This window comes from Pogona vitticeps, chromosome 3 (assembly GCF_051106095.1).
Source record: "Pogona vitticeps strain Pit_001003342236 chromosome 3, PviZW2.1, whole genome shotgun sequence".
Taxonomy (NCBI): Eukaryota; Metazoa; Chordata; class Lepidosauria; order Squamata; family Agamidae; genus Pogona; species Pogona vitticeps.
In genome coordinates this window covers 242,303,809-242,315,873 of record NC_135785.1, presented here as the reverse complement: position 1 = coordinate 242,315,873, position 12,065 = coordinate 242,303,809, and the positions used below count along the sequence as shown (strand labels likewise).

At 38.6% G+C, this 12,065-nt stretch overlaps 1 protein-coding gene and 1 long non-coding RNA gene across 11 annotated transcripts in view; both read left to right on the top strand.

Moving 5' to 3' along the window:
• The window catches only part of TNFRSF19 (TNF receptor superfamily member 19), a 74,473-nt gene that overhangs the window by 24,971 nt on the left and 37,437 nt on the right, over window positions 1-12,065 (top strand). For all 10 annotated transcript variants that reach the window (XR_013543368.1, XR_013543369.1, XR_013543370.1 and 7 more), the window contains one exon: window positions 2,715-2,825. Coding sequence is in view for 7 of the 10 variants with exons in the window: in XM_072993710.2 (XP_072849811.2) it covers window positions 2,715-2,825 (111 nt within the window). In the remaining 3 variants the exon portion in view is untranslated. The remainder of the gene's footprint in view (window positions 1-2,714; window positions 2,826-12,065) is intronic.
• On the top strand, window positions 5,774-12,062 carry LOC144588047 (uncharacterized). Its single transcript, XR_013543372.1, has 2 exons — window positions 5,774-7,399; window positions 7,884-12,062. It is a non-coding gene; the product is annotated as an uncharacterized LOC144588047 (long non-coding RNA).

Below are 12,065 nucleotides of genomic sequence, written 5' to 3'. Positions count from 1 at the left end.
CTAAACATTTAAAAAACAGCCATCATGAGGCTGTCAAAACCATCGTTAAGCGAAACAGGGGGACCCAAACTGTCATCGCCATGCGAAGCATGGCCCCAAACATCGCTATGCGAAAATCGCCCGGAGGAACCATTGTTAAATGGAGCGCAAGATCGCTCCAAAAAAGTCCTCGCTAAGCGATTTCATCGTTAAATGAAGCAATCGCTAAGCGAGGCACCACTGTATTAGTCATATTCTAAAATACCACAAATACATTTAGCTTTATTTCAGAAAGAGTTTAAGATGTTTAAGATAAATGAAGCGCTCAGATATTTCAGCTTGGATGTTGTATAATACCTTAATTTTAGAAGGTTTGGGTTGTTGCTGCTGCTGTTGTTATGTGCTGTCAAGTTGCCTCCAATTTATGGCAACCGTATGAATGAGCAGTCTCCAAAGTGTTCTGTACTCAGCAGTTCAGCTCAACTCTTGCAAACTATAGCCTGTGGATTCCTTTAGGAAGTCAATCCATCTTGTATTTGCTCTTCCTTTTTTCCTGCAACCTTCAAAATACTAGTTTTGACAGATTTTGTGTTCATGGCTTCTATTGGTGTTGCATCTACTCCTGGTGATTTATTTCTTCCTAGCTTATTTCTTTCAAAGCAGCTTTCACTTCATTTTCTAGAAGTACAGGTTCTTTGTCATAGGATTACTCTTCAAAGGAGTCTGTCATCCCTTTTTCTCTTTTGTACAGGTCATCAATACACCCTGTTTCCCTGAAAATAAGACCTAACCTGAAAATAAGCCCTAGTATGATTTTTCAGGATGCTCGTAATATAAACCCTACCCCCAAAATAAGCTCTAGATAAGTGAAACCCCACCCTCCACCATTGTGCAGCATTGTGCAGTAACCAGAAGATGATGACATGACTGTATTTGAATAAATGTAAATTGTTGAACATGAAAACAATAAAACATCCTCTGAAAATAAGCCCTAATGCATTTTTGGAGCAAAAATTAATATAAGACAGTGTCTTATTTTCGGGGAAACATGGTACAGTGGTGCCTCGCATAGCGAGGTTAATCCGTTCCGGATTAACCTTCGCTATGCTGAAGCATCGTTGAACGGGGCAGGGATTTCCATTGGAACGCATTAAACATGGTTTAATGCGTTCCAAATGGGCCAAATACTCACCGTTCAGCGAAGCTTCTTAATGGCCGGCAGCCATTTTCGCGCCCTCGCCTCGCTTAACGAGGGCGCGAAAACGCTGCACGCGGCCATTTTGGGCCATTTCCGGGCTTCCGGCGGCCATTTTGGCCGCCGAACAGCTGATCGTCGGGCTTCGTTTTGCGAAGATCGGTAAGCAAAACGCTTACCGGTCTTCACAAAGCGAATTTTCCCCGATTAGAAAAACGTTAAGCGATCGCATTAGTGATCTGAAAAAACCACTCTTTGGGTGGTTTATAACCTAATTATGTAGGCTACACATCCCCCCCCCCCGTTCCACAAGCCAGGTACTCAGTTCACCAAACTTGGAAGGATGGAAGGCTGAGTCAACTCTGAGTTGGCTGCCTGAGACCAGGATTGAACTCACATCGTGAACAGAGTCTTCATTGCAGTACTGCAGTTTAACCACTGCTCCTGTAGGAATTTTGTTTTCCTGCTTCATTTCTGTCCCCAGGCTAAATTTTCTAGCAACATTTGATTCATCTTATTCCCTGCTTCCGCATTCCAGTCACCTTTGTTTATAAGCATGCCTTGTTTTAGTATGTGATCAATTCCCTCTGGGATGCTTACATAAAAGATTTCAATTTCATCTTTAGCAACATTGGTAGCTGAAGCATAGACCTGTATTATGGTTATGTTAATAGGTTTTCCATGAATTCTGATTATATTATTCAGTCAGATCCTGCATTTTAGCCTCTAATTGACCATGTTACAACTTGCCTCAAGAGCCACTCCACTACTTCTGAGTTTTGTTATTTCTAAACTAGAACACATTTCAGTTATCTGACTGAAAATACCCCTTTCCAGTCAACTTTAGTTCACTGACATCAAGCACTACAATGTTTAAATGTCCCATTTCTTGCTTTACGATTTCCAGTTTACCTTGATTCATATTTCTCACGTTCCATGTTCCAGTTGTGTTGTACAGCATCAGACTTTATGTTTACTTCTCTGCATGTCAGCCACTAGATGTCCTTTCAGCTTTAATTTAGTTGTGTCATTACTGATAAGAGTTATTTGTACTTGTGCTTTTCCCTAGTAGTTGATTGAGTGCTTTCCACCTGCGAATCTTGTCTTCTAGCACTATCTCTTGTTTAATTTGGGGGCGTCTCATCATGGGGGTATTGTAGTAAGGAAAGTTCAGCAGGGGCTTAACATTGCCACCTATGCTGCAATACTAACAAAAGTTAGCTTGAGTGTCATTGCTGTTGCCTTCTCAGCCAGTGTCTACCACTGCTGCCCAGTAACTGCTGTGGAGAGTGGATCCATCTTAGTCTGTGGCAGAGCTCCTGTGTCTTTTGGCAAGGGTTCCTTTGCCCTTTGCCTTCTCCCTCTCTGGAGCTGTCTGTCTCCTTTATAGGGAACTAGATTTAGGTTATATACATTTAGTTGGGAGTAACTATAATTGAATTTATTGGGAAACTTCTTAATAGTTGTATGTAGCATTGCAAAAGTAGAAATTTCAGGTTGACTAATACATGATTTTAATTCTTTTTGTTTCTTTTTTCAGTTAAATAATGTGATTTGTGAAACAGGGGACTGTAGGGAGCAAGAGTTCAGAGATCATGATGGAAATTGCATGCTGTGTGAACAATGTGGACCTGGAATGGAACTCTCTAAGGTATGTATGTTACATATAAATGTAAATCATTTTCTAGATGTTCTTTGTTTTTGTGGGGCACTATTAACTTGAATATTTTTCTGCAATTGTATGTATGTATATTGCAAGGTTATGCTCAGAATCCTACAAGGTAGGCTACAGCAGTATGTGGACCGAGAACTCCCAGAAGTACAAGCTGAAATTTGAGGGGCAGAGGAACTAGAGACCAAATTGCTATCATGCGCTGGATTATATAGAAAGCCAGAGAGTTCCAGAAAAACTTCTGCTTCATTGACTATGCAAAAGCCTTTGACTGTGTTGACCACAACAAACTATGGCAAGTTTTTAAAGAAATGGGAGTGCCTGACCACCTTATCTATCTCCTGAGAAATCTATATGTGGGACAGGAAGCAAGAGTTAGAACTGGATATGGAACAACTGACTGGTTCAAAATTGGGAAAGGAGTACGACAAGGCTGAACATTGTCCCCCTGCTTATTTAACTTATATGCAGAATACATCATGAGAAAGGCAGGACTGGAGGAATCCCAAACCAGAATTAAGATTGCCAGAAGAAATATCAACAACCTCAGAGATGCAGATGATACCACTCTGATGGCAGAAAGTGAGGAGGAATTGAAGAACCTCTTAATGAGGGTGAAAGAGGAGAGTTCCAAAAATGGTCTGAAGCTCAACATAAAAAAAAACAACAACTAAGATCATGACCACTGGTCCCATCACCTCCTGGCAATTAGAAGGGGACGATATGGAGGCAGTGACAGATTTTCCTTTCTTGGGCTCGATGATCACTGCAGATGGTGACAGCAGCCAAGAAGTTAAAAGACACCTGTTTCTAGGGAGGAAAGCAATGACAAACCTAGACATCATCTTATAAAGCAGAGACATCACCTTGCCGACAAAAGTCCACATAGCCAAAGCAATGGTTTTTCCAGTAGCAATGTATGGATGTGAGAATTGGACCATAAAGAAGGCTGACTGCCGAAGAATTGATGCTTTTGAATTGTGGTGCTGGAGTAGACTCCTGGGATTCCCCTGGACTGCAAAGAGAACAAATTTGTGCATTCCAAAGGAAATCAGCCCTGAGTGCTCCCTGGGAGGACAGATCCTGAAGCTGAGGCTCCAATACTTTGGCCATCTTATGAGAAGAGAAGACTCCCTGGAAAAGACCCTGATGCTGGGAAAGCGTGAGGGCAAGAGGAGAAGGGGATGACAGAGGACGAGATGGTTGGACAGTGTCATCGAAGCTACCAACATGAGTTTGACCCAACTCCGGGAGGCAGTGGAAGACAGGAGGGCCTGGCATGCTCTGGTCCATGGGGTCACGAAGAGTCAGACATGACTTAACAACTAAACAACAACAAAATATTGAATTACTATATGTGATGAAACAATACTTGTAAATGCAAAGTTACTGTTTTGGAAATCTTGTAAATATCCATTGTGTGACTCCCCGACAAGGTCATTTTATGCACCAATAAGATTTTTTAAAGCTTATCAAGGTTTTCATATTTTAAAAGTAATAGTTGTGGTTATTCCTTTCTTTTAAAAAATGTTAAAATAGGCCTTTCTTAAATGTATAGCTGTATTCTAGTCAAGGGAGAAAAAACTGGAGCTTTGTGGTTTCTGAGTGGTTTGAAAGATTTGCTAAAAAAATCCATAAGCTTAAAAGTTATAAGGAGATTTTAGTCTTAAAAGAAAACATATCCTTTCTTTACCACACTATGAATGTTACAAAGCATTTGTGTGCTATAACTGGATTTAATGATTATTCTATGTGCCTCTTATTACATAAGGAATAGTTGGTATTTTTCATGATAATAATAATAATAATAATAATAATAATAATAATAATAATAATAATAATAATAATAATAATAATAATAATAATAATAATAATAATAATAATTTATTGTCATTGTAAGTATATACACATACAACGAAATTCACAGACACCCAGAGACCAGACACATGCACACACATAAAATTCCCAAACACTCCCCACCCACTAAAAGTCCCCCACTAAAAATACAAACATCTACACCGCAGGCCAAGTTACACAGTCCAACTAATTATTCACTACTGGTGGTCTTTAAGCTCATTATTAATTGCAATTATAGCTCTGGGATAAAAACTATTGAGAAAACGTGTGGTCCGAGTCTTAATTGTTCTATATCTTCTGCCAGATGGTAACAGTTCAAAAAAGTTATAAGCAGGATGGGAAGAGTCTCTCAGGATGCTATGTGATTTCCTTAGACAGCGGGATGTGAAGATGTCATCCAGGGTTGGTAGCTGGAGCCCGATGATATTCTGGGCAATTTTAATGGTTCTCTGTAGAGCTTTTTTGTCCGCTACAGAGCTACTCCCAAACCATGCCAGAATGCCATAGGTTAGGACACTCTCAATGGTGCTACGATAGTATGACAGAAGCAAATGCTGAGATAAATTTAACTTGCCGAGCATTCTCAGGAAATACAGCCTCTTCTGTGCCTTCTTCATTAGCATGTTGGCATTTATAGTCCATGAGAGGTCCTCTGAGATGTAAGTACCCAGAAATTTAAAACTACCAACTCTCTCCACTTCCTCACCGTTTATGTACAGTGGTAAATGTACATATCTCTTCCTCCTAAAATCAATTATGAGTTCTTTAGTTTTTTTGATGTTAAGTGTGAGATGATTTTCTTTACACCAAAGTATCAACCTTTGTACTTCCTTTCTATAAGCAGACTCATTGTTCTTATTTATGAGCCCCACCACTGTCGTATCATCCGCAAATTTAATAATTGCATTGGTGTTATACAGTGGGGTGCAATCATGTGTGTACAGGGAATAGAGGAAGGGACTTAGCACGCAGCCCTGGGGAGCTCCTGTACTTAGTACCAGGGTAGAAGAATGGTGAGATCCCATCCTTACTGACTGTGGCCTATCTAGTGCATATAGTGCATACTTGTTTCTGGTATATGTTAAATAAGTGACTTGGGAGCAGACTACACACAGGTTGACAGGTTTGGCTTCAGGTTACACATTCTTATAGCAAATAAACTTTTCATTTTTCTACATATGCAGTGTTGTGCATAGATAAGGAAGTGTACTTTGCAAGTGACTGTTAACAACTGTAATAAACATTCAGTGGGTTGATTACATTCTTCAATCCTTCTGTAACAGTAAAGAAGATTCTTCTAAATCAATCTACACTTTGACATTGAGCACAGACAGTTAGTCAACATATTCTTTTCTCATCTTCATCCACAGTAATGGGCATAGGTTCTTCCCCCTCTCTTCTCTCTCTTTCTTTCTCTCTCATACATATGTGCATAAGTTGTTTTACCACCATTAACAATGATTAATTAAAAAAGGAATAAAGCTGTGAATAATTTCATTCATGAGTATGCAAGGTAGGAGGAACAGCATTGTTGACACAAGTGTTAAACTGTGGGAATCAGTGCAGGATTTCATACTTGGTGATTGTGAAGAATTGAACATGTGTGATTACAAGGTTTAAAATTATTAAAGGGGATATAGGAAAAGTTGCAGTGAAGATGAAAGTACGTTTAAAAGTACATCTTAGAAGAATAATTTAAATTAATTCTAATTGTTTGCAAAACATTTGGCTTTTTTCTAGGTAACGTGACAACAAGATATCAATTTAATTCATGTCTGTTAGTTTAGTGTGGAAGTAAACTGAAATATGTGATGACATCATGAGCTGAATGATGTTGTGGAGTTATTGTTTATATGAAAATAGAGTTTTTGGGGGGTTTGTTTATTTACATGCTTGTTTTTTATACTGCCTGTTCAGTGAAAGATCACTGCCCTAGGCAGTTTACAATAGAATTAAAATCCCAACCATTATCCCAAGCAGCAAACAATGAAGCCATGTGGCAACAATTGAAGTAGAATCCTGCTAGTTCGGTACACAGCCTGTGTAGATTCAATAATATTTTTAATTCGAATAATGTATGGTTTCCTTCCTTTCGAATCAAGGAGGTAATGTCGGTGTATATAAATTTTTTTGGGGGGGAGTAAAAGGTAAAAAAGTTCCCTGACCCCTGAAGTAGATAATACAAATGAGGGTCAAAAACTACTGTAGGGGAAGAATATAGCACACCCCACTGATGATCAGAATATATAATTTAGCAATTGTCTAGAATCTTGGACTCTTGATGCAATAAGTCTCTGTTGGTATAGAGCAGTGGTTCCTAACCATGGGTCCCAGATGCTATTGGACTGCAGCTAGTGGTGAGGTCTTCTGGGAGTTGCAGTCCAATAATATCAGGGGACCCAAGGTTGGGAACCACTGGTCTAGAGGCTTATAGTTACAGAGTTCTATCAGTCCAAGTTCTGCAAAAATTGATAGTCAAAACAAAATGAAACCATAATAATAGAGGTTAGCCCCATATGAAATTGCAAACCCCTAGAGTCACAAAGACTGTGGCACAACAGAATTTTAAAAACAGAATTTTAATAAGTTGTTGGATTTCAAGGACTTTAAAACACGCAAACCCTGCAGATCAGGATGCTTACAGAAGGGCAGGAAGTGAACGCATATTTAAACTGTTACACAGTATATATGTGGATGTGACAACCCCAGACCTACTGGAATATGCCACACTTTAATTATGCTGCCACCAACCATTCCCTATAAGAAGTCACACAGACCAGGAATGGATTTTTAACAAACAAAAGAACAAGGTTTATTTAAATAACAAACAGGGTAAATAAAAAGATCAATTAAATAAGATACTGTAACGTGGCTTAGTCTCAATCATACATACAACAAATTAGTTCACACAGAACACTTTAAAGTAAAGCACAGACCCTGAACCTATCAGTTCTGGCTACCTATAAAGAAACCTGAACCTATCAGGTAGGTACTAACTGACACACAGTTGTACTCAGTCTGACACACAGACTCCAACTCCTCACTCTCCACACCAGTTCCAAATATATATACAGTACAGCTCCTCCCCCTGATGTCCCGCCTTCCACTCCCCATAGGATGGAACTTTCCCTCCAAACCCATGACAGACAGGTACCATCAGTGCTGTATGTAACAGTGGAGATAGGACACGCACCCAGGGCATTCAGCTCATCATAACAAGGCAGTTCCATGCTACATTACACATGCCAGATATCAACAACAATTATGTAGCAGAGCATTTAGGAACTCTTGATGATATCCAGTCCATTTGAATGGATATCCAGCTTCCATATGTATCGTATTTCAGATGTTTCTCTTTCATATCTGTTCTGTAATATTTTTTTCCTAAAAGAATCACTTTCAGGTCATTCAGAGAGTATCCAGATAGACTGAAATATTCTGAAAAAGGGTTTTGTGTGTTGCTGTTTCTGATGTCAGATTTATGTCCATTTGATGTCAGATCTATGTCCATTTTGCATGGAGATTGTCCCTTTTGCTCTAAATAGAATGCAAAAAGGCATTTTTGGCAAAGGATTTTATTGATGGCATTAGAAGAGGTACAAGTAAACACCCCAATGTTGTTTGTGACACTGTTGGAGTATTGTTTGTTGCCAGAGCAGATGCAAAGACAGAGTTAGCATAAATATTTGTAGCAGTGTTTAGTTTGCATCAGTGGTATGTAGTCTGTTTGGTTTAAGATTGGGGGATGAGCACCATCTTATGTGAAAACCTCAGCTGACTTGCTTTTCATCTTTATTTCTGGATAGATTGTTAAAGGTCCTGACATTTTGAAACAGTGCTATTAATTAAAATATTAACTTCTATTGTTGATTTTAGTCCAACAATTTATACTGCTTCAGTTTCCATAAGCAGAGGTCTTTCTTCCTGTTCTTTAGCTATTACTCTGTTCAGTGTTAAATTTCATTGGCCACATGTGTCTCAGTGTGAAAGTCAAATGTGGCTACTAAAAACTAAAGTAGTAATGTCTTCATATGCAATGGATTCCTTTATAGAAAGAAGTAAATAAGTTTTCTAAACTTTAAAAAAACCAAAACAGATCTGTAAGCTTCTGAGACTGGTAGAACATTGGTGCCATGGAAAATACTTGAACATTGCATCTTATCTTGGAGCACAAGCATTCAAGATCAGATTGAGTGGCAAGTCCACAAACTCCTGTCTTCAGTGCTATTCTGTGTAAGTGCCTGTGTGATTATTATCATTATCATCATCTTAGAACTTCAGAGCTGAAAGTATCATACTGGTGTCTTACATGCTACTGCTCAGTTATGACATTTCTAAAACCCTTGACTTCTTGATTACTTTCTATTGGAAGCTTTTGTTTTTGTCCAAGAGAGAAAAAGTGGGGATTCTGGAAAGTTAAAAGTAGCCCACTTTTTATGTAACATGTATAATAATGGTTGGTAGCAGAGTACACCACTCACCATTATAATCCATTACAAACTTACCTGTCAGTTCATTTAATTTATGAACTGACTCATTGCAAGGAAGGCTCAGCAGCATGTGGTGGCATGTCTTTGATGCTACTGCTGATAACTCAGAGAAGACCGGCCAGTTCCTCTAACTCAGTGGCTCCCAACCTTGGTTCCCCAGGAAGTTGCAATCCAAGAGCATATGAGGACTCAAGGTTGAGAACTACTGCTCTAAGTCATCTGATTCGTTAATCCTGTTTGAATCATCAACAGTGTAATCACTTGCCCTATTCAGGTGATCTTCATGTGAAAAATGTAAAGGTTGAAGCAAAGCCTGTAAGTTCAATATGGTTGAAAGGTTGAAGCAAAGCATTTGGTTCAATATGCTTACAATGCTTGGAGCCCTGATAAGGCTGAGCCCCCAGTCATGTGAGCCCCCAGTCATGTGAGCCAAACCACACTTACCAGTCTCTGTTTCAGAACATGGTTTCTCACATAAAGATTTCCTTGACTTCTAGTTGAGGAGATGCCATGTGGGCAAGACTCAAATGTGTGCATCCAATTCCACCGCCTTTTTAGCCTTGTACACAGTTTCAAGTGTACAAGGCTAATGCTTTCAGGTATATGACTAGCCACCTTGTGACAATAACCTTTTCTTGACACTAGCTAAAATCTTCTTGCATAACATTATTCCACTGTAGGAAAAATCATGTCACTGCAATGGCAGGTCTCTATTAATTAGAATTCCTGCTATGGTTTAATCATTGTGTGCAACTCAGTGACATTAATTCTTCACACCATCTAGAGATAACCAGAGTATAAACTTATGCTCACCAGGTAAAAACATTAATCTGACTTTCACTTTGGCACAATTGACTATTTCTAGTTGAGGAATTAACCAAATTGTGGGCCCTTACTTGTGCTGAAAGCTGCTGTCTTTGTGTTATTTTTCCCCACCCCATAGCTAAAGGAAACTTTTTCCAAGCAAACAATGTGAGAACATGTGTGTGAAGCCAGGGCCGATCACAGTTGAAGCCTTTTGATGTCAAGAGCCAGGGTGGAAAAATTCCTGACCTTGCTAGAGAGACAGTAAGAGGCCCAGAACTGACCTTATCTGTCAGATATGTAGCATCAATTTCTGGACAATTATTTTGCACCATCCATGGAGGGCATGTGCTTAGAACCTGAGGAAGTAGATTTCATCCACGAAAGCTTGCTGTTTGTTTTCATAGAATCATAGAATAGTGAAGTTGGAAGGGACCTATAAGACCATGGAGTTCAACCCCCTTCTCAATGCAGAAATATAAAGCAAAGGATATCTGCCAGGTTGTTGTCTAAATTTCTCTTGAATGCCTCCAGTACTGGAGCACTCACCATGAGGTAATTGGTTCTATTGCCATACTGCTCTAACAGTTAAGAAGTTTTTCCTGATATTCAACCGAAATCTGACTTCCTGTATCTTGAGCCCATTGTTGTGTGTCCTGCACTCTAGGATGATCGAGAAGAGATCCTGCGCCTCCTCTATATGACAGAGAATCGGTCTGTTAAAAAGTCATCATTAAGTCATTAGTAACTCTTTGAAATTGTGACAAATTTGAATATTTTTCATGAAACATTTGTAAATGTGAGAGGATGCATTTATTCATTATAAATTATAAATTAGCAGCATCTTCTAAAGTATATTGTTAATATGATCCAAAACAAACATTCAGGGAGAATGTCTTTCATTTCATAAAATAACTGGCAATGTGAATAGATAACAAAGCTTGTAGCAGTGGCTACAAAACAAGTGTGAAAACACTTGAGAAAAAAGAAAGCAAAGCTTTGTAATGAAGCCTCTACCCCATCTCAAATGGCAGCTTAATAGATATTCTGCTCCTGTAGCAATGTATTTGACCATTGAGGTCCTTCTTCAAAGACTATTTCATGGGTAATCTCATCCAAATTGAAGTGTATCCATACTGGAGAGAAAGCCTTCTCAGTTGTGACACCTTACTAGTTGGATTGTCTACTGAGGAAGTTTGCTTGGTTCCTCTGTTAATGCCTTTTCAGCAACAGGCAAATACCCTTTAACTTGATAGTATTTTCTTGTTATGTGCCTTCAAGTTATCTCCAATCCACAGTATTTTACATTGCTGGTTTACATTCTTCCTCTTAAGAGATATTTATTCTGTATACTTTTGTACAATATAGAGGCTACATTAGGCCTCTATATTGAAGACTAGTATAGCAATTCCTTAAATAAACTAGCACTCTTGTTTGTTTTAAAATTGAACATTTGCTACAGTATGTATGGGCATGGCAACAGCTCCTAAAAATCTGGAGCTGCTGTTAAATAATGTATGAATACATAATATTTTTTTCAGAATTTATGGGCATTTTTAGAACCATCAAACCCTTTCTTTAAAATATTAATCTACATTTTCCTGTCAATCACAATGCCTACAACAAAGGTATTCTGAACAGCTGTTTTTGATTCATACACTTTTTCAGGTTCATAACATCAAAATTATATTTTTTGCTTTTTGTGTAGTTCACGGAACACTTCACATATTCCAGCTTCTGAAGTTTCACATATCTGCCTTAATTAAAAAATGGACAGCTCAGTAATTTCAATAGGCTAGTAATAATGTAACAGTGGGAGGCTATTAAACCTTTTATCATTCAAATGCTCATGGTTCCTAAAATTAACTGAATGAATAAGTATTGCTTATAAGAGTAAAGGAGATTATTAGTAGTTGAAGAAACACGTGAACTCACTGAACAGTGTGCTTTTGTTTCTAGGCAGTCCTTATTCTCAGAAAATAATTACACTGAGTCTTCATTTCATCCTTGCAGTCTCCTTCTATTCATGTTTTCTGAATAGCGTGTTCTTGCTTGTTAATCCCATCAG